Below are 24,212 nucleotides of genomic sequence, written 5' to 3'. Positions count from 1 at the left end.
CAGCTTAGCGGGGGCGGGGGGGGGGGGGAAGGCATCTAACGCTCGTTAAGAAGGAGGGAAATGATTCTTACCTTTGGACTGCTGGCCTGAGGAAGGAAGGGTAAAGTGTAATTTGACAGTATTCTCCAGGGATTTTTATATTTATGTTTAACAGCCAAACATAAATTCACTGCTTACAAATATGGTATACAAGTTGATCATGAAGATACCATATTTTACATAAAAGGGGGAATTTTTAAATCAATAAAATCTGATTTTTAATTTAAACCTATTATCTGATTATTTTTTGAAAGACCAATGAAATTTAATAGACGCCCAAGAGGTATTTTTAAACATTACACTTAGAGAAGATTAATTTACTGAAATTGATTGAAATAATTGGACCATATTATCTATATGCTGCTATCATACTAACTGTATCTTGGTTCTTTGGTGAAGAGGGAGAAGACTCATTTTCAGGATAGCAGGGTTTTGAGGCAGTTGGAGATTCCTACAAGAAATAAGTAATGAAAAATGTTACTCTATTTCATATAATTATATTTCTCCCTCTACTGACAGTGGGAAAGCTTACTAAGGGACGCTAAGAAAAATTTCTTCCTAGTTATTTCCCTTCTATATTCAGCTACGAAACTAATATGGTACAGATGTGAAAACTACAGATATCATAAAGTTTATGAAATACGGCATATTTTATACCAATTACAGTAAATTTAAATACCGCATACGGAATTACTCTAAAGAAATGATGCATGTTGCCTTAAAATCATGATGTTGCATCAGCTTAAATGAACCATATTTAAAATAAGTAAAATCCGAACACTACGGATAAACATGTAACAGTCCCCATGCTAACTTGCTCTTGGTATGAATCCTGGTTTAGGATTTAGGATTAGGCAAGGGATAGTCACAGGAACTACTTGGCAACTGCCAGAATGAGAAGTTGTATTAAGAAATTAAATTGCTATTAATATTTAATATAATTTATAGCTAACTTTCCAATTATTAGAAATAAGCAAGATTGTTTAAAATGCAAAGAAGAAACCTCAGATTTACAGATTAATAACTCACCAGGAAAAAAAAATATTTTAATGTCTAAGCCTACAAGAATATATAATAGGAGCAAACCAATAATGTGCATTTTTAAAGCAATTCTGCTTTGTTAATATTAAAACATGGTATGTGATTTCTACCTCAGATATCTGTAAAACTATTCATGGAGGATAAGACTGAAAAAACATTTTTTGGTACCAAGAGCCACTCGTAGCCAATGGTACCAATGGTATCTACCAAGCTCCATTTTTCTCTGTTCTCCTAGAAGCTCTGAATAATTTCAGGAAACGAGAATTAGGAAAATCATATGCCAATGTCTATTATTATTTTTCCTATAAAACCAAATAATTTACTTGGACATTCATCTTCACATCTGTATCATCTACTTTACTATACTTATGAAACTGGATAACGTACTGTTGATAAGCCTGGGAATTTGTATTAAATCACAATACAAAAAACCATTAGTAAAATCCGTTCACTTAGAAAAAAGTCTTCAGGTTTATATTCTGTACAATTCGTAAATACAGAAACCAGGTAGCAGTGAAACTGTACAGGGAAAATCCTTGAAGGTAACAACCTTAAAATCCAAGACCTACACTATAAATGGAGAAAACATTAAAATCATTATCAAATATATCTTTATAAAAATTAATTACATTTAATGTCCAAATATCAGTTTAGCTTCATTAAGTATTTTTTTCTAACAGCTTCAGATGTTTTACTTTTCAATTTCTTGACTTCTAAAAGCGTCTAATATTAAAACACTCTGAGAAAAAGAGGAAAGATTTGATGACCCATAAACTATAAAATAAGTAACTGAATAAAATGAATGGTAATTACAACTTATTTTTCATGGCATTATCAGTCCTACAGAAATGAAAACCATAGCAAATGGAGTAATAATGTAAACACAACAATTATAATTATTATAAACAATTTTACATTTACCCATTTGTTTATGTATACTTATAAACGTATATGCACATATAAATACATCTTAATGTCTACAAGCAGCAGGTTTTGGTAAAAATCATACATAGGCAGAAACAAACAGATGTATCCATATACACACACACACGCACACACACCTAGCTCCACCAAGGTTGTCTGGCAACTGAATTAGGACCCATATCATCATAACAACATTCACTACATAGTATTAGGTTTCCCTGATTACCTTTCAAGTTATACGCATTTCACCCCTTATCATATATTAGTCAGCTAGTTTGTTCTGGTATAGTCCCTCTTTTATAATCTCAAATCTTAAAATCATGTATACTGTGTAATGATAAATAGAAGAGTTTACTTGGTGAAGTAGCTATCTATGACTCCATTTATAAGGGTGGGGGGGGGGAGACATGTCTACCAAAAATAAGTAGAGCTCTGGTCTCAAGAAAATCACGTTATCACATGCTGAAACAATTAGATGAAAAAGGATACATAATAAGAACTTCATGCAGGTTATTTTAATAATAGACTGAAAATGAATCTCAAGAAAGATTATAAGGGAGTAACACATTTTAAGTCTACGTCACTAAAATAACCATCCCTTTTGTTCTAGTACGAAGAGGCAGTAGAGTTGGCTCAACAACGGCTTTCGCACTAGAGCTTTCATTACATACAGTACGAGCTTTCTGTATACACTGAACTGTAATCTCGTTCTTGGAATTAAATGAATTTTTCTATTAAAATCTCTAGGACTCTTACCTACACAGGTTAACCTCAATGCTAGTATACTGGGTTGGCCAAAAAGTTCGTTCGGGTTTTCCCACAAGCGCTTATGGAAAACCCAAAGGAACTTTTTGGCCAACCCAATATTTTCAAGCATTCTTCAATAGACAGACTCCAAAATTTCATTCCTTTAATATGCCCCCTACATTCAACCACATCACATCCTTACAAATAGAAATCAGAAGTACTTGTCTGACTGAATGACTGACTGAGATAATTTAGAAAGGAATTTAGGACTGAAAGCATACAGACACAGAGAAATACGCCTCAGGAGAGTTCATCCTGTTTTCACTAACTACCTAAAAATGCAGGAAACATTAATTATGTCAAAGGAGCAGCCTGGTGGTAAAATAAGAGTCCCCAGCGACCAATATTTTAGCTTTAGGGTGTTTCCACCACCCTCAGATTTTAGCATTAGTATGTCTGCTGTTCTACAAATTCGTACTAATTTCCTATTCTATCCCAAAAATGAAGTCACAATGTAAAGATGTAACTCACAAGGAAATTCAAAACTTCATGGCTTTTCCAATCTCATGTTTGCATCAAAATCCATTCCCTGGGGCTTCCCTGGTGGCGCAGTGGTTGAGAGTCCGCCTGCCGATGCAGGGGACACAGGTTCGTGCCCCGGTCCGGGAAGATCCCAAATGCCGCGGAGTGGCTGGGCCCGTGAGCCATGGCCGCTGAGCCTGCGCGTCCGGAGCCTGTGCTCCGCAACGGGAGGGGCCACAGCAGTGAGAGGCCCGCGTACCGCAAAAAAAAAAAAAAAAAATCCATTCCCTATTTGAAACAGAGAACATGACTTCTCAGAAGCACTTGTGCAAATAGCACTTAGGGAAACAGGAGCAGGGTTCCAACCTTCCCTGGGATGGGAAAGTTAGTTAAACGTCTTTACCGTTAAACCTCCTAGAGACTGAAGACAAACAATAACGGATATGTGACTTTAAAAAGAGATGATGAAAAAAAACCTGTCACCTACTAGGCCCAAACGTATCATGGAACACATCGTCATGCCACATGTAAGTCAGTCCACTGTGCAAAACCCAAAAAATTTCAATACCAAACCCCACTCCGGGACAAACTGATACGACATACGATAAACCGGTCATCACCAAGGTATGAGGTTCAGCTGAGGAGAAAACACAGCATAAAGAACTTGGCAGAGTCCGCAGCAGATGTTCTCAGAAGGTCCTACCTTGTCATTGGCGTCCAGCACAATGGTGCTATGTCTCCACTTTGTCAGCACTATTGGTTCCTGCAGCCGCCTGTCCAGACTCCTACTTTTAATAATTTCTCTTTGCTGCTGAGATGAGGCATTATACTAAAGAAAACAGATTATACCTCATAAATAATAGAAACAAAAGTGGAATCTAAACATGCTGGCTCCAAGTGACACATGGTGTTAGGCAAAATTTACCACGTGACACTAACCTGAGTTTTCTCATCTTTGACCAGCACCGTGACACAATCAAGATCACAGACTTGGGTACTGGAGAGACCAAGTTAATGTTATCTTTGGCAAAACACTTAATCTCCACAAGGCTAAGTTTCATCAACTATAAAACAGATATAATGGAAATAGGGTTCTAAGGATTAAACAGTATAAAAAGTGCCAGATGTAGCCCTGATAGGTTCTCAATAAATATTAGTGGTTATAATTTATAAAATGAGGTCACTGGACAAATTAATTTTTTAAGGTTCCTTCTACTTCGAAAATCCACATGAATTCAATCTGTGGTTTAGGTTTTTTGAAAGATGCTTTCATATACAACAGTATTCTCACATTTAAAGGGGTTTTTGTTTTTACTTTTACTTTCCACATATAGGCCAAACACACTATTGTTTGTTTCTCTGAAGTGGTGAAACATAACCGAGTCAAAAGGCAGGGATGGTACTCCTTCCAAACACCAATCCTGAACATACCAGTTGTGTACAAAGGATAAGTAATAACTACCAACTGAAAATGAAATATAAAAGTAAGAACACATTATCAATAAGGTATTAGGTCTTGTGAGTGTCTGAAATGCCAAGTAGACCACCAGGCATAAACATTGGAGAAATGCAAGGTTTAAGGGTTATGCTGTTTCATACAGGCAGTTTTAATAAATTATAAATAATTATAATAAAACGACAAAAGAAAATTCATCTACTTTTTAAGGGATACATCCTTCTCCTGAAACCAAAGGATACCTAATATCTACTTCTCTAAAAAGCCCAGTAAATTTTAAATTTTAATGACTCGTAATTTCAGTGAAATGTCTTATTATATGTTACACTACTAAATCTCAGTAACATATTATTTATATTGTTTTTAAAATTTAAAAACTTTCCAACATCTTTCTCCATAATATGCCATTTCTTCACTTTCCAAAATGAGTCCAGACAGGTCCCCCAAACTGTTTCCAAAGCTGTTACTTCGTTTTTTACATTAAAAACTTGCCAAAGCCGGGCAAGCACATGTGTGTATGTTTCTCATTCACTGCTGCTTAACAAACCGCCATCTTAAAATCTGTCACAGAAGTTAACAAAGGGATCACTTCTAGAATGAACAAAGACGAAGCTTAAAGGCTTCCCCCGCAAAAATTCTGCGCCGTAAATCACTAAGTGAAGAGAGACCGAGTTATTAAGCAGAGCTCCTTCCAGACAATCATCATTAGCAATAATTAAAATGTGTAGATGCGTGTAAGCTTGTGTGTGAACTTTAATGGATACCTACCCTAGCTGTTGAGCTTTATAACTACAGTTGTTTAGAAATCCTTTCCAAGGGGCAAGAAAAATAATGTAAAATTAAACTGGGTAATATTCACAATTTAAAAGGTGCTGGTAATTTTATTAGCCAACAGTATGTTGATAAAAGCAAATAAAGCACCAATAAAATGTCATATAAAATCTAGTGTAGACAGAAGACAAAAATAAAGTGTCACATAATCAGAGAAAAGAAAAATAAGATGACACCACAGCTAAAATACACACACACACACACGTGTAGTTAAACAAGATGGCTAAAACAACATTTTAGAAATCTTTTTAGAACACCTTTTTTCTTTTAAGAATTTTAATTGCAATTTTATTTGAATTATTTCAAACATACAAAAGAACAGCGACTATAATAAAAAACCCACCACAAGCTTCAGCATATCTAACATAAAACAGGTACCTTTTTTTTTAAAGAAAAAAAATACTAGAGTCCTCTGAAGACATCTTCCAGATTCCATTCCTCTCCCTCCCTCCCTGACAGTACCATATAGTTCAGTGCTCACCATTCTCACGCACTTTACACTTTAGTACATATGTATGTATCTGTAAATACACAGTACCTGTAAGCTTTTAGATTTTATAAAAGTGGAATATCACATGCATCAATCTTCAACTTGCTTTTTCACTCAACATGTTTTTATTAAAACAAAAAAACCTGCATCCATATTGGTGAGTATGCAGCTCTAACTCATTTGTTTCACTTCTATGTAACACTACATTATATGCAGATACCACGATTTAACCGTTCTGTTGTAAATGGACATGTCCGAGGTGGTAGTACTAATTACACTTCTACCAGCAGAACATAATACTTTGGACTGCCCTACTCGGTACTGTTGAACTTATATGCATTTATGTATAAAAAATAAATGTATGCACACGTGCACAAATTTTAAAAATTCTATTAGAAGAGTGAAATGTTATCTTTTGCATTCTCTGATTACTTATAAATTTGAACATCTTTTCATATACTTATTTCATGAATCTCCTCTTCTCTGTATTGCTTAGTCATATACTTTGCCTATTTTTGACTGGGTTCTCTCTCTCACTAGTGTGTACAGAAAGAACCAAGAGGCTCTTTATATATTTAGGCTTCTAAGGCTTCGTAAGCTATGTGAGTTGAATGTAGCTTTTCCGAGTCTGAAGCTCATCTCTTGCCTTTTGTGTATGGTATCTTTTGTATCAAAAGGTGTTCTGTTGAATTTTATGTAGTTGTATCTGTCCATCTTTCCCTTTATAATTTTTCCTTATATAGTCTTGTTTAAGAAATCTTTCCCATTCTGAAGTCAAAGATATTCTTTGACATATTCTTTAGCTATTAAAGTTTTGCTTATTACGTTGACAACTGTCATCTACCTGGAATTAATTACTAGGTGTTAAGTCAAGATCTATGTTTATTTCATTTCTTCATGTGAATAACCAATAATCTTCCCAACATTTATTGCACAGCCCACGCTTTATCTGTTAATTTGTGATGCCGCATCTGAGATTCCTATTCTGTTCTGCTGGTCTATTTCTCTACACATGTGCCCACAACTTAAAATCACTACAGCAGGAACCCCATTCCTACCCCCAGATTCTCCCTACTCAGGAACATTTTGGTTCTTCATAGACCTTTGTTTGCAAATAAAATTTACCATCAGTTCAAGACAAAAAAAAAAAGTAGGGACGGCGACAGGAAATGGAAATACAGTGAACTTACTGATCAATGGGGACATTTATAAAATTAAGTGTCCCAACCCAAGGTCAGAATGGTGTATTGCACCATTTCAGGTCAACTTTTATGTCCCTCAATTCTGCTCTGAAATTTTCTTCATTAAGATCTTACAAACCAAACCTTCTGCAGGCGTATTCTTAGTTATGACTCTTCTTAGTGTTGCTGCTGCTTCTAATGTAAAAAAGATCTTTATTCCTATCACATTTTCAAATTGACTTTTTATTAGAGACATGGGTGCTTTTTAAGTTGATTTTAATATCATCACTCTTCAGTTTGCCGAATCTCCTGATTTTCTAATAATCAAAAGAACAACTGAATCTTTCAATTCATTTTTTTTTCTTATTTTATTGTTGAATAGAAACACTGATGGGAAAGTTACAGGCTAGGTCCTAACTCTATTGGCAAAGCTTCTGTAATCGCACCATGAAGTATGAAATTTACTGTTGATTATATGATAAATAACCTTTAGCATGATGTAATATATCATTATATATATATTATATGATATAATTATATATTATATGTATGATATATATATGATATACACATTATATATATGATATATATATATCATTATATATATATAGAAGTGATCTTTTTGTAGAAACATGTAGAAACATATAGTTGGGTCATAGTTTTTTGTCATTTCTGAGAATCTTTTAACAGCTGTGTTTAAACCATTTACACTTAATGTAATTATTTATATGTTAGGATTTAAGTCTATTTTATTTGTTTTCTGTTCTGTTTATCATTCCTGTTTCTCCTTTCTGGCCTTCCTGTGGACTACCCTGAGGAGTTTTTACTATTATAGTTTAATTTACCTGTAGTTTCTTGAGTCTATCTCTTGTTACAGTTTTTTAGTGCTCGCTCTAGGGATTACAATGTACATACTTAATTTCTCTCAGTCTACCAATATCAGCATTTTACTATTTCAAGTGAAATGTGGAAACCTTACCAACAATTACATCATAGTACTCTCCCCTCTCTATGATATAGTTGTTTTAAATATCATCTCCGCCTACAATGAGTACTTCTTCAGAAATGTTATAATTTTTGCTTTAAAGGTCAAACATAATTTTTAAAACTCTCCTCAGATATTCACGCTTCCCATTGTACTTTCTTCATTCATAATGTTCCAAGTTATCTTCATTTATCATTTCTCTTCTGTTTTAAGGACTTCCTATAGCAATTCTTTGAGAACAAGACTGCTAGTAATGTATCTCTTAGTTTACTTTCATCTCAAAATGTCTTCATTTCACCTTCATTCCTGAAGGATATTTTTGCTGGATGTACAATTATGGGTCGACAGGTTTTTTTTTCAGCATTTGTAAAATGTTACACCACTTCCTTCTGGCTTCACGGTTTCTGATAAGACATCCATGCCATTCAGATCATTATTACCCTACAGGTACTATGTTGTTTCACTGAGCTGCTTTCAAGATTTTTTTTTGGAGGAGGAAAAAGGGAATTCTTTAATTTTCAGAAATTTGATTACAATGCATCTGGATGTGGATTTCTTTGAGTTTATCCTGTTTAGTACTTATTCAGCTTCTTGAACCTGTTGATTTGTCTTTTGCACATTTGGGTGTTTTCAAACATTGTTTCTGCATATATTTTTCAGCCTCACACTCTTTCTCCACTTCTTCTGGAATTCTGATGAAATGAATGTTAGATCTTCTGTATTTTCCCACAGATCTCTGAGGCTCTGTTCATTTTCTTAAAATGTATTTACTCCTTCTGGGTCCAGGAGGCTAGCCTGGTGCATGCCTCTCATGGCAGTGGCAGAAGTGGAAGAGCAAGTCCTGGCACACAAGCCCATTTCAATACCATGTTTGTGACACATTTGCTCATGTCCCACCAATGGAAGCAAGTCACATGACTAGACTGGATTCAGTCATGATGGTAACAGCAGGACAATACGCCCCATCCACAGCGGGAGGCCACTACAAAGGTACACAGCAGACAGCACTGATACAGGAGTGGGTAAGGAATGGGTCCAATGCTGCAGTCTGACACCACAGGTAATCTGGTTGTCTACCCTTTGATGGCTTTTAAGATTGTCTCCTCTACTGAACTTCCATAGATCCAGTAAAATCTGGCAACACGTGTATTTATTTTTCTCTCTTCTGGTCTGTATTGAGGGCATATTTTCCAGTTAAAAATGCATGCCTGGGGCTTCCCTAGTGGCACAGTGGTTGAGAGTCCGCCTGCCAATGCAGGGGGCACAGGTTTGTGCCCCAGTCTGGGAGGATCCCACATGCTGCAGAGCGGCTGGGCCTGTGAGCCATGGCCACTGGGTCTGCGCGTCCGGAGCCTGTGCTCCGCAACGAGAGAGGCCACAATGGTGAGAGGCCCACGTACCACACACAAAAAAAATGATAGAAAATAAAAAGTGCATGCCTTCCTTTAGTTTTAGAAAATTCCCAGAAATTATATTTTCCAATACTATTTCTCTACCATTTCCTCCATCTTCTTCTTCTAGAATTCCTGATATATGAATGTAGGAAACTTCCCACCCATCTTCCATTTCTCCTAACTATGCTTTAATATTCGTTACCTTCCTGTCCCTCTGTCTATAGTTTACAATATCCACTGCACTTTATATTTCAATTATTTTTTTTCTATATCCATGTATCTTTATACTAATAATATTTTTCTTTAAACTGACTTACTCCGGGACAAAGAAAACTAAAGTCTATCTGGTAATTGACACTACAGATATGTCTGCTACATACACTTGCCTTCTAAAACATTAAAATAATGTACCAATTAAAGTTTAAATGTTTGCTCAGATTTCACTTAAAATTATCTGAATACTAGTAGTGATAAGTATATGACCACTATGAAACCTACTGCTTTGGATAAACTCAGCCCTGGTGCACTTATCTAAAGAGAGAGAGCCAATGAGACCCTAGATCTCATTGCCACAAGCTGCTCATGACTGACTCAATTACAACACACATCTACATATAAGAATAAACTTGAATACTGAGTTGCTTTTCTTTCTTTAAAAAAAAATATAAGACCAACTTCATGTAGAAGACGCAATATATTCAAGGAAACTACTGGCATTATTGGCACTGAAGGGGACACTGTATCCAGGAACAATGAAAAACTGATTTCAAGTTAAACCAAAAGAATTTTTAAATAGGGATTATCAGTATTATATAGCTATAAGATAATGCACATCTTAGAAAAATTTAGCCAAAGGATTCTCGATGAATTCTGAAAAAACTAGTCTTGCTGCTTTTTAGAAGTTGAATAAAAATTTAAAAGTGAATCTGCTGTAACCATTTTCAGATATTATTTTATCTACTATTTCTAAACAGAAATCCAGTGTTAATGTTTATTACCTTTGGCAACTCCCATTCTGACCGAGATCCATCTGCACTGTAGTAATATTGTCTACCTTGATCGTCAACATGCTTGAGCCACTATAAAGACAAAACAGGTGTTATATTTTAAATGTACATAAAATTGAGTTTAAGCCTATACAACCAGAGATATTAGATGACATTCTCATGAATTTTATTCTACTTGCTCAAGACCATTGCAAAAGAAATATAACAAAACCTATACTAACAGACTTGCATTTTAAGTTTGGTAAAAATAAGTAAACTAGGGACTTCACTGGTGGTGCAGTGGTTAGGAGTCCGCCTGCCAATGCAGGGGACACGGGTTCAAGCCCTGGTCCAGGAAGATCCCACGTGCTGTGGAGCAACTAAGCCTGCACACCACAACTTACTGAGTCTGAGCTCTAGAGCCCACGTGCCACAACTACTGAGCCCATGTGTCACAACTACTGAAGCCCGCACGCCTAGAGCCCAGGCTCCGCAACGAGAGAAGCCACCGCAATGAGAAGCCTGCGCACCGCAACACAGAGTAGTCCCCGCTCGCCACTACTAGAGAAAGCCCGCACACAGCAACGAAGACCCAATGTAGCCAAAAATAATTAATTAATTAATTTTTTAAAAAAAGTATATCTCCATTTATTCCCAAGGGTCTTATTCTTTAAACTAGCACAACAACCCATTACCTTCTCTGATGATAAACACATAAAATTTCAAAATGCATTCTCAAACTGGTTGATGAATCATAAAATACTAGATTCATGGGTTTTGTTTTATGTAACTTGGTTATAAAAGAAAAAGGAGTGTAGGAAGTGAGGTGGTATGTCATAACAGCATGTTGAAAAAACTATTCCCAAAAAACTATTCCCCAAGAAAAACACAAAGAAATATGTTTACTGAAGAAGCGTAAGCAGATTGACACTCAACAGGTCTTCTCTTCAAAGGGTCTGTCTTAAACAGGTTGACACCACAAACATTACTGTAACTGGAAGCAGTTTAAAACCATGAGTAAGTAGTTACACTGAGTTTTCATATTGTCAGTTGACATGATTACAGAACTACAAGAAAATATTTTCATGAGTTTTAAAAATACTAAAAAAGCTTCAGTACATAATGATTTTATGAGTGGAATGTGCCAAGAAAACTAGATGAGAGAAAAAGAAAGTACCTTTTCATTAGTACAGTCACTGGTATACAAGGTGTGCCCACGTGCATCCAACTCTTCTGACCAACCCCTTGGAGGAGAACCACACTGACTATCTGACTGGCTGTAACAAACGCTGTGGTAGTTTTCTTCTGATGAAAGAAGCTATAAATAGTCAGAAACATAAGGATTTTTCTTCTTTGAACATGTATATGTGTGTGTGTGTGTGTGTGTGTGTGTGTGCGCGCGCGCGCGCGCGCAGCAGTTGAAAATCTAAGCAATTGACTTTATTTGGCTACACATACTAATATATCTTGAATATATTTAAATATTTAGTTTTCAAAACAAATTGCTTAGTCTTTTTAATGGTATACTGTAAGTAAGGCGAAATTAGTAAGTTATTTTATCGCATTAATGCAAGCCTAGAAAAATTTACTATAATGAAATTGAGAACAGTTTTCAGACTGAGAGATCAAATGCTACCTTCTATTTAATGCTGCTTTTGAACTGAAATCAGGTTAGAAAATGACAGGGGTGCGTGTGTGTGTGTGTGCACACATCCATGTGTAAGCAAAGCAAGAAGTGAGGGCACTTCTGTAGACTGAGATTCTTGAAACTTCTCACCGATTTATTGCAAGTTCCTAGCCAAATGCCCTGCAAAAAGTGCTCAATATATGTTCAACTATTTTCTTAAAGCGTGTGGGATGGAGATGGGGGGAGAAAAGACACTAGCTTTGTAACACTATATTTTATGTTCTAATTTATTGTCAAGTTTTCCTAACTCACTCAACCAAATGCTTCTTAAAACTATTCAAAACTACACTTTGAAAGAAGAAAAAATAATACTGAGAAAATACAAACACAATACAGAAAGATTAAGAAATTCAGTATGTAATATTTACTAGGCTAACTCTAATGTGCAAATGACCCTTCCAGGGTCACGTTCAGGTAAAATATCTTCGACAATTAAATCTACTCAATCAGACTGGATTTTCTACCATAATTTGGTCTGAAACACTAAGATGTAGATTCTCAGTGCTGTAGAAGTAACATACGTAAACATCCTAATGTTAGCAATATGTTCACAACAACTGACATAGACAACTTAACAGAAGTCTTACGTAGAGTGAACTATATATGTTTTGTAACAGTAACATTTTTAAAAAATGAAAAACCTAACTCAAAAATCAGGATTTATTTTAATTTAATTGAGACCACTTAAAATGTAAGTTCATATAGGAAAGGTACAATAAAATCTTTTAGAAACAGAGTAAAAGAAGGCAATCTGTACAGGAAAATATTATTCAACCATCAAAAAAAAAAAGAAGGAGGGCTTCCCTGGTGGCGCAGTGGTTAAGAATCCGCCTGCCAATGCTGGGGACACGGGTTCGATCCCTGGTCCAGGAAGATCCCACATGCCACGGAACAACTGAGCCCATGTGTCACAACTACTGAGCCTGCGTTCTAGAGCCCGCGAGCCACAACTACTGAAGCCCGCGTGCCTAGAACCCATGCTCCGCAACAAGAGAAGCCACCACAGTGAGAAGCCCGCACACCACAACGAAGAGTAACCCCCGCTCGCCGCAACTAGAGAAAAGCCTGCGTGCAGCAATGAAGACCCAACGAAGCCAAATAAATAAATATATAAATTTATTTATTTTAAAAAAAGAAGAAGAAGAAGAATCCAGAAAGGTAAGTACAATAAAAAGGCAGCTTTCTCCTTGATGGCATTTGCCAAATCCTGAACTAGAACATTAGCTTTCAAGGCCATGCAGAAGTGCTGGGGAACAGGACTCGGAACAACCTAAGGCAGTGAGTCCCACAAGAAAGAAAGGGGACCCCAAAGAATTATACCTGCAGTTTACGGGGTGAATCAGAAACAAATCTTGGCCCTTTATTCCATGCTAGGAAAATCACAGGACTAATCAGGGGAAACTGGGGGAGAACGCAACAAGCCACTCTTCATGCAATCCAAAATTACTACTACCTAGGTGGCCTGTGAAAACGCAAACTGAAAATTTAGTTTCAAATGTTCACAGCATACTAGTTTCCCCAGGCACCTGGCAGAAACAAAAGCAAATCCTCTCTGAAGGAACAAACTTTCAACCCTAGCATTAAACTTGCTATATATGAATTTCCAACAACTATAATCTCACATTAAAACACACACACAGGGCTTCCCTGGTGGTGCAGTGGTTGAGAGTCCGCCTGCCGATGCAGGGGACGCGGGTTCGTGCCCCGGTCTGGGAAGATCCCACATGCCGTGGAGCGGCTGGGCCCGTGAGCCATGGCCGCTGAGCCTGCGCGTCCGGAGTCTGTGCTCCGCAACGGGAGAGGCCACAACAGTGAGAGGCCCGCGTACTGCAAAAAAAAAAAAAACACACACACACACACACGATGTAAAACAAACACCATGAGTGAGAGTCAGCAGAAGAACAGCATATTCAGACTCTTAAAGACTATATACTGAAATTAGCAAAAATAAAGTAGAAAATAAGACTTAAGAAAGACATGACAAATAAATGCAATATATGATCCTTCACTGCACGAAAAAAACTATAAAGGATATGAATTGACAAGTGAGAAACACGAACATTACCTTTGTATTAAATAATATACTGATATTAAATTTCTTGGGTATGATAAAGTATTTTTCACACACACAAAAAAAGATTTTGCTGGAAACAGTCCTTATACTTAGAGAATGAAACATTATGTTGTCTGGTCCAAATGATTCAGAGAAAAAAATTACTGCAGAGTTAGAAGGGTAAAAGGAGGGGGAAAGTAACAAGGCAAATGTGGTGAAGTGTTAACAACTTGTAAGTCCAGATGAGGGCACCTGGCAGCTCACTATACTATTCTTTCTACTTTTTTTGTATGTTTCAAACTTCTCCAAGTAATTAAGATAGGGAAGCTCCCCAAACAAATTTAAAATAACACATTTTTTAAATTCAAGGGTGGGTTTAATATCAAACAAACATACATGATGAAGAGAAAAAGAGCAAACAGGAGCTTGGCTTGGAAATGACTGGGAACAAGCAGAGAGAGACACAGCAATAAAATGTTAAAGTATAAGGGAAATCAAGAGACATGATAAACGGAGCGAGCAGATTAACTGTTCGTCTAATCAAAGTCCCAAAACAAGAGGAAAGAGAAAACGGGACAGGAGCTGTATAAAGACAATGCCTACGAGTTTTTCCAGAACTAATCAAAGATGGAACGCCTCAAATTTGGGATTCCCAACAAAGCCCCGGAAGGAAATAAAAAAGATAACTTCACCGAATCACATCATAGTGAAACTACAGACACGAGATCCTCAAAGCCACCCACAGGAAGGGATCTACAAGTTGAATCTTCCACATCAACAATGGGAGCCAGAAAACATGAGAATAAAGTCTTCAACGAACAAGGGAAAAATAAAACGCCATCAGCTTAGAACTGTGCACCAGGTAAAGATACTCTTCAAAAGTAAGGATGAAAAACAAATTTCCAGGCAAATGAGAACTGAGATTCTATCACTAACAGAGGCTCACTAAGGAAATTTAAAAGTAGGTACTTAGGACAGTATAAAGTTATCCAAGGTAATCTACTTTGCCTAAGAAATGTGAAAAAAGAAAGTGGTACGTATGAGGATAAATTTTGAGCCATCATGTAGAACAAGTAGTAAGGGAGCTAAAAAATAGAAATAAAATAAACAACAACAGCACCGCCGCACATATAGTTCCTGTATGGTTTCAAAAGGAGCAAGAAGAGCTGATTAACCGCAGACTTTGATAAGTGCGCCACTTACACGTCCTGAGGAGGCGCTTCTCAGCAGCAGCACGGTGGACAGTTAGGGCCAGATTGTTCCTCGCGGTGGGAGCTGTCTTGTGAACCACAGGATGCTCAACAGCTTCTCTGGCCTCTACCCACGAGGAGCCAGTAGCCCTCGCTGAGTTGTGACAACCCAAAATACCCCCAGACATTGCCTAGGTCCCCCCGGAGACAACACTGCCCCACGTGAGGACCACTGTGCTAGGGCAACCACCGAAATAACAAACTTCTGGGTTAGGACGAGAGGGTGAGCATCTGCTCCCTCTCTAACCCTACTGAAATAAAAGTATCGAAACAAGCCTAGAAAGACCCGAACCGCCAAGAACAGGGAGAACACAAGGAGACACAACAGCCACAAAACTCTGGAGGCTGAGAAGCAGATGAACAAACCCCTAAATTATCCGCAAAGAAAGCAGAATCTAAACTGGTGGGGGGATGGGTGCCGGGGAGGGGAGATGAAATGCAACAGGCCTGCAGAGCGAAATCTTCAAACGGCCCAGGAAGTGACAGTATTAAGTCCTCCTGGAACCGAGGGTACTGAACTGAGGACTGAAATCGCCAGACTCCCCTTCCTCGTGCCTGGCCGCTAGGTGTGCACCCCTCCCTTATTCCAGCCCAAGTGTAGGGTTTTACTCCCTATCAAGAGGGATTCTGAGTTGGAAGACAACAGGCACGACTGGGACGCAGGTACCAAACAGAAAGAGGGGAGACTAAGGAACTATGTGCAAACCAAACGCCGGGTACCAAGACCCAGGCGGCCCTTACTGTCCAGGCGTTAAGACTTCTGCAGAGACGAGTCAGTCTGAAAGGGAAGACCGAATGGTTCCAACACTGGAGACATTCCACACGCAGCTGACCGAGATCGCCATAAAGTCAAGTTCAAAATGCCTTGCAACTGTGAGAAGAAATGATTTCCAACCCAGAATTCTTCACTCAGGCCAACTATCGATTAAATAGGAGGGCAGAATACAGACCTTTTCACACACAAAGTCTCAATGTTACCTCCCATGCACAACCTTTCTCAAGAAGGTACTGGAAGATATGCTCCAGCCACTCTGGAAATACCTACTTTACACAATACCTGCAGAGAGTGAGTGGTGTGAGCTCAGACTCTGAAACACTAATCACTCTCATCTAGTCACTGAAATAGAAAGCTAAGAAGGGCTGTTGAAGTTCCCATGTATACTTCAAATTTCTTTAAATTATTCTACAATTTAGCCCTTACCCCAATTCTTCCAAATTATATGATTTTACTTTATTATTGATACACAGGACAACTTATTTTCAAATCTTTCTGGACACACAAATTCAAATCACTTTCCTAACATTTTCCTATTATAGTAACACATGAACAATTTCTCACTATCCTCCCACCTCATTCCTGAATACTAAAAGTACAAGTTACCACCAAAGCAAAGCTATAAATAACCAACTGAAAAACAGGATAAGACGAGGGGTCGTTAACTATAAAAAGCTTCCAGATTCTGCTAGATACAGGATGTGTTACCTGATTTCTCCAGCTCCTACCTATAACTGGAGTTCTGTTCTTACCGTACAAGCCAGCTGCTCTCTCTAAGAGCAGGTGTCCTGTGCAGGTGCGGGGACCGCCGTCTACCAAACAGCAGGATTTAACTCCATTCTATCCACGCTACCCAAGCTTCTCCTGCACACCTGAACAGTCCCAAGGACTCTCTCCAGGCCTCGGAGATGAGTGTTTCTCAAAACACCGCTGGCCAATTCACCACACCACCCTCTGAGAGGTGGGAGGGAAGTGAAACCAAGGCAGGTGGGGAGACAGTATGGACACGTGTTAGAGAAAATAACGATATAGAGTGAATTGTCAGACTTAGAGGGTGGTCCTTTGTTCGCAGCAAAGGAATTATACTAATTTCCCCTACATAGAAATAAAAAGTGATCTTGTATGTCTAACAAAAACTGACAAGTACCTTGCTAGCCCCACCAAACCATAAAGAAAAGTGTCAATTAAATAACTTTGTTTTTATTTGTTTGGCTAAATCATATCACATATTTTCTCTCCTTTTTCTAAAAGATGTCACTCCTTGGGCAACAACAATGATTGAATTAGTATCTTCTAGCGCATGAGGGAAACTACTGCCACTAGGCAACATTAACCCAGTTAATTCTGGAACTAGTAAGCATGCTACAAGGCTAGACGCTGTCCACTAGTTAGAGATTAGGAAGCGACAAGCAGTAATGTAATAAAACGTGGAAAAAAGATTTAGTATCTTAGAGATTTCAAGGGTTAGAAGCAAACCTATTCACTTCTTTGAGGAACAAAAAGAGAAAAAGCTCGGTAACTCACTGGTTGACCCCCTAACTCCTCATACCTCTTGATCTCCTGGACTCTGGGAATCTCCTTTGCTTATGTTTGTATCTCGAGTCCAACGAGGGGGTTTCCAAGTTCTTTCCTGTGTTCCTCTGTTATAGTAATAACAACGCCCTGAACTATCTTTATGAGTTTCCCATTCTCCATTAATCTGAATTGCTGGGCTTCCAGGGATCGGGGGGAGAGCCGACTGGGATATTTTCAGTTCTTGCAGGTTAGCGTAGACAGGAGAATCTGGCCGCCCTTGATTTGGAGGTGTTGTCGCCTGTGAAAAATGTGAAATATCCATGTTTAAACTGGCATAACGCTTATAAATTAAACATGAGATTTATAAACATAAATACTAATTCATTTTAAAACATATATACAGGTGTATATATTCTTTATAAGGAAATAAGAATTTAACAGTTTTAATATTCATAGTTTGAAAAAAAAACATAAGCTTTAAAGAGAATCCAAAGTGTGCCTGGGCTTCCCTGGTGGGGCAGTGGTTGAGAATCTGCCTGTCAATGCAGGGGACACGGGTTCAAGCCCTAGTCCAGGAAGAGCTCACATGCCGCAGAGCAACTAAGCCCGCGAGTCTGTGCCCTAGAGCCCGCGAGCCACAACTACTGAGCCTGCGAGCCACAGCTACTGAACCCGCAAGCCACAACTACTGAGCCTGTGAGCCACAACTACTGAGCCTGCACTCTAGAGCCCGCGAGACACAACTACTGAGCCTGCATGCCACAACTACTGAAGACTGTGCACCTAGAGCCTGTACTCTGCAACAAGAGAAGCTACCGCAATGAGAAGCCCGTGCACCGCAACGAAGAGTAGCCCCCGCTCGCCGCAACTAGAGAAAGCCTGTGCGCAGCAACGAAGACCCAACTTAGCCAAAAATAAATAAATAATTTTTTTTTTTTTAAAGCGTGCTTAATTACTTCCCCTCACCCTGAAAGAATACTCGACTAGAAGTGAGGAGCTATGGGTTCCAGTTCAAGATCTGACCTAACAAGTTGTAAGACAACAAAAAAGATCACTTCATATCTCTGAAACTGAACTTTTTAATCTCTGTAAGTGAAGAAACTGGATTAAACCACCTAGTCCCCATTGGCTCTAAAATTCTATGATTTTAGGCAATTTTCAAAATATAAAAAGTCTTACATATAGGTAACTCAGCATTTATTCAGAAAACTATCAAAAGAAAGATTTCATATCCTAAGCTCTAATACTGAATCAAGAATATAAGTAAAAGACGAAGGAGACACAATACTTCAGGTAAGAATTTACCACATACTACTTCTCAGCTGTAATTTCTCAGTAGCCATAAACAAATCTTTCCTCTCTTCCTAGTCTACTTATTTGTGAATTTCCTGACTGGAAAAACAATTAGTAGGAACTCTGATTTACATGCTTATTCAGTCTCAACCTTCAGTTTTACTTTTTATTTTTAAATGTCTCACTAGATGTCAGTCAAGAGCAGAATACTCTTCATACACTTTGCATAAGGACATTGTAAACTGTATTAAGTTAGAATTATAATTGCTGAAAGAAAAAGTGCACGTCTGAGAACGCCTTTTTAATACTGTGTGTGTGTATTTGTGTATACATCTTTCCTTTTACAAGAGGGTTTCTCAACCTCAGCACCACTAACATTTGGGAAGAGATCATTCTTTTTGTGGGAGGCTATCCTGGGCATTGTAGAATGTTCACTAGCATCTCCAGCTGCCACCCACCAGATGACAGTGGCTTCCCCTCACTGTGACAATTAGAGTCTCCAGACACTGCCAAATGTCTCATGGGGACAAACTGCCCCTGGTTGAGAACCTTTGCCATATTAGTCCTAGAATGACTCAGATGTTCAATTACTTCTATAATATACCCCTAGTTTTATGAACACTTGAAAACACTGAATTAAAAAAGGGAAATGTGGGCCATCATCAAAAAATCTACAAACAATAACTGCTGGAGAGGGTGTGGAGAACAGGGAACCTCCTGCACTGCTGGTGGGAATGTGAACTGACACAGCCACTGTGGAGAACAGTACGGAGGTTCCTCAAAAAACTAAAAATAGAGCTGCCATATGATCCAGCAATCCCACTCCTGCGCATATACCCAGACAAAACTATAATTCAAAAATATACACGCACCTCTATGTTCACAGCAGCACTATTCACAATAGCCAGGACATGGAAACAACCTAAATTCAGCAGAGGAATGGATAAAGAAGATGTGGTACATATACACAATGGAATATCACTCGGCCATGAAAAAGAATGAAGTAATGCCACCTGCAGTGACATGGATGGACCTAGAGATTGCCATACTGAGTGAAGTAAGTCAGAGAAAGACAAATATCATATGATATTGCTTATAGGTGGAATCTAAAAAAATGGTACAAATAAACTTATTTACAAAACAGAAATGGAGTCAAAGATGCAGAAAACAAACTTTTGGTTACCAAGGGGAAGAGGGAGGGAGGGATAAATTGAGAGACTGGGATTGACATATGCACACTACTAGATATAAAACAGATAACTAATAAGAACCTACTGCATAGCATAGGGAACTCTACTTAATACTCTGTAATGACCTATATGGGAAAAGAATCTAAAATTAAAGAGTGGATATATGTATATGTATAACTGATTCACTTTGCTGTACAGCAGAAACTAACACAACACTGTAAATCAACTATATGCTAATAAAAATTTTATAAAAGGGAAATGTGGATGGATACACTGAATCAGTTTTATTGAAATTAAAGTACTTTAACTGCTAAAATATTATTTGCCTATAAATTAATTATAATGAATCTAAATTACAGAATAAGCTTTACAAAAGAAAACAGTAGGGACTTCCCTGGTGGCACAGTGGTTAAGAATCTGCCTGCCAATGCAGGGGACACAGGTTCGAGCCCTGGTCCGGGAAGATCCCACATGCTGCGGCGCAACTAAGCCCGTGCACCACAACTACTGAGCCTGCGCTCTAGAGCCTGCGAGCCACAACTACTGAGCCCACAAGCCACAACTACTGAAGCCCGTAGGCCTAAAGCCCGTGCTCCGCAACAACAGAAGCCACCACAATGAGAAGCCCGTGCACCGCAAAGAAGAGTAGCCCCCGCTCGCCGCAACTAGAGAAAGCCTGCGTGCAGCAACGAAGACCCAACACAGCCAAAAATAGAAAAATAAAAATAAAAGAAAATAGTAAAACTAACCCAAGACCTGAATACATTTATAAAATGGTTACCTTTGGTCTTTTTAAACATGGTAATTATGCAAATATTGTACTCAGTGATACAAATTAGACCGTTTTCCTATAAATGTTAGCTTTGAATTTAGACTATCACCAAACAGCATTTTTCTATGAAGAAAATCTATCCATGAAGACAGATTTCCATGTGTTTCTCTTCCAGACTAATTCCATATCCTGATGACTTAGCTGGATAACAGTGCTTCTCTGACTAAAACCAACCCTGTTAGTATAACAAGTAATTCTATATCGTAAATCATTTCCCAGGACCTTATCTAGAAAATCCAACAAGTGTTAAAGTTCTTTGCTCCTGATACTTCACTAGACTTGGGGAAATAAAGACACCAAGAAACAGCAACTTTCTAAACAATGTTAGAGACACACTGTACTATGGCTTTAAGAAATAACTAATTCCTGTTGTTTAAACAATTCAAATTTAAACAGCCTTCCCAATTAAAAAAAACTGAAATGCCTTAACAAAGTTTATAAGGCTAGCATAATTCTGAAACAAAAGCAGAGAATTAAATGAAAGAAAAGTACAAACCAATGTCACTTATAAATATCAATGAAAATATACTAAATAAAACATTAGCACTCAAATCTAGCAATGCATTAAATAAATCAGGAAAAAGTGGAAATATTAAGGGAGTCTGTCTTCTGGAAATCTCTTACTGTAATTCTTTACATTAACAGATTAACTTGATCATCTCCACAGACACCAACAAAGCTACTGATAAAATTCAACATGGATTCAGGATAAATCTCTTAGCAAGTGAGGAACAGGTGATGCCTCCTTAATTTGATTTTTTAAATTATTATTCAAAATAAACATCATACTCAGCAAGACACTGATAGAGCATTTTCATTAAAGTCAAGAATAATTCCAGGGGGAGTTCCCTGGCAGTCCAGTGGTTAGGACTTGGCGCTTTCACTGCCAGGGCCTGGGTTCAATCCCTGGTCAGGGAAGTACGATCCCGCAAGCCACACAGCCCAGCCGAAAAAAGAAAAATCCCAGAATGCCAAGTATCATGGCTTTTATTCAACAAATGTGCAATACTAAGATATGAAATGTACTGAGACACGAAAAATGAGTTAACTCATAAATACCCAGTAGGAAAACAACCCTGATATCTGTCACTGACATAATGAATATTTGAAAATCTAAGTCCATGAAAACTACTTAGAAGTTTAATAAGTTGGCCAGATAAAAAGATCATTTAATCAGTTTCTGATACATGAGCAATGACAAGTTAGAAACTGTAACAGAATTTTTAAAATCTCATTCATACTAAGAACTGTTAAAACACAGTTAATAAGTTTAACAAAAAGCTTTAAAAAAATAAGCTTAAAGAAATGAGGAATACTTCTAGATAAACTGTTGTTGTTCCTCAATTTTGTAACTGTGTTCCTTCTCATAAAATTAATCTGTACACTCTACAAATTCAATGCAACGTTTGGCACACAGTGTAGTTAGTCCACAGCCTTGCACACAGTAGCACTGAAGGAAATTTGTTGAATGAACAAACAAGTGAACAAAAGAATGCAAACATATATACCCGAGTAAAAGCAAAACTGAAGGACTTGGAAACGGTTACATGTGATAAAGAGAGGAAACTAGGAAATCATTCACATTTCTAGTTTGGGAACAAGGATGGACAACTGTGTCACCATTTAAGACAGGACTAAAAGTGGACTAAGCATCAAACCCTCAGCAGTGCTAAGGTTACGAATATGATTAAAAAATGAGTCTTCGTCTTCTAGGACCTCATAATGTAGTAAAAGAACGTGAAACAAAGGTCATTTAAATGCATAACAGACCTCATGCTAGAGCTACACATGGGACAGTGTAGGAGCAAAATCGAAGAGACTTGGAACCATGGGAATAAGCCTCAGAAATGAATACATCAGAACTAGCCAGGTCAAAGCAGGGGACACAGGAGGCAGAAGAACAAACGTCTGAAAAGCACGGTGCATTCAGGGAAGGATGCCGACTCAGAGGGCAGGTGAGAGGAGAGGCACGAGAAAGATGTAAAGAGAAGCAAATGCCAGAACAAGGAGAGTTTGTGTGTCATGTTCAAAAGCAGACGTTACCCAGCAGCATTTAGGGAATAACTGGAGAAGTTAAGCCAGGAAGTATATTCTGAGTCAAAATTTTGAAATACTGCAGATTTTAGATGAACACAATTAGAGGCAGCGATCAGTTAGGAGGTCGGTACAGACAGAAGATGAGAGAGGCAACAGGCCAAGAAGAGTACGAATAGAGAAGCAGGGCCAGATGCAGTAAACAATTAGAAGTTACATTAACATGCAGATTGTATGTCTGTTTATGTGAAGCATATGTTTGGTGTGTGTGTGTTTAACCATGGGCTAAATAATGTCAAGATGAAGAACAGGATAAAGAGAGGAACACAGAGGAGTTCCATTTAGATTGTAGGAGGTTGGAACTCCTTTTCAAGTCCAGGTGGAAATGCTCAGACTGTCAGGTACCCCGATTGGGAGCTCAGTACAGAATCAGTGCTAAAAACATGAAAGTCATCAGCATACTGGTGGGGCCAGACCTTAAGGGAGCGCACGGGGGGGGGGGGGGGGGGGGGGAAGGACAGGCCCCTGGGGAGCACCATGCAGCTGCGTTACAAGGTAAAGTGAGGAAACAGGCATGAAGTTAGCCTGAGGTCTGGCACGATGACCTCTGGTGGTGTTATTACAACTAATGATGCAATTAATATAATTAAGGTACTAAGCAAAGTAAGAGGATCCAGTAAAGGAAACAGAAAGTCAGAAGTAGACAGCCTGACAGGAAAAGATGGTATTTAAAAGTCAAGGCTGGGCTTTCCTGGTGGCGCAGTGGTTGAGAGTCCGCCTGCCGATGCAGGGGACACGGGTTCGTGCCCCGGTCCGGGAAGATCCCACATGCCGCAGAGCAGCTGGGCCTGTGAGCCATGGCCGCTGAGCCTGTGCGTCCGGAGCCTGTGCTCCGCAACGGGAGAGGCCATACAGTGAGAGGCCCGCGTACATCAAAAAAAAAAAAAAGTCAAGGAGAAGGAAAATTTCAAAAGAAGGGGAACTTGT

At 38.3% G+C, this 24,212-nt stretch overlaps 1 protein-coding gene across 4 annotated transcripts in view; it reads right to left on the bottom strand.

Moving 5' to 3' along the window:
* The window catches only part of ARHGAP12 (Rho GTPase activating protein 12), a 109,630-nt gene that overhangs the window by 30,709 nt on the left and 54,709 nt on the right, over window positions 1-24,212 (bottom strand). Inside the window, exons 4-8 of one of the 4 annotated variants that reach the window (XM_082845827.1) lie at window positions 17,911-18,174; window positions 10,609-10,689; window positions 3,977-4,102; window positions 416-490; window positions 72-86 (exon numbers count right to left, since the gene is read on the bottom strand). In XM_082845827.1, coding sequence (XP_082701953.1) covers window positions 72-86; window positions 416-490; window positions 3,977-4,102; window positions 10,609-10,689; window positions 17,911-18,174 — 561 coding nt within the window. The remainder of the gene's footprint in view (window positions 1-71; window positions 87-415; window positions 491-3,976; window positions 4,103-10,608; window positions 10,690-17,910; window positions 18,175-24,212) is intronic. The other 3 variants (XM_082845829.1, XM_082845830.1, XM_082845828.1) reach the window with 3 other exon arrangements.

This window comes from Leucopleurus acutus, assembly GCF_964270905.1.
Source record: "Leucopleurus acutus genome assembly, chromosome: 1".
NCBI classification, from domain to species: domain Eukaryota; kingdom Metazoa; phylum Chordata; class Mammalia; order Artiodactyla; family Delphinidae; genus Leucopleurus; species Leucopleurus acutus.
Note: the sequence above shows the minus strand (reverse complement) of the source record. Positions and strands in the feature narration are given on the sequence as shown.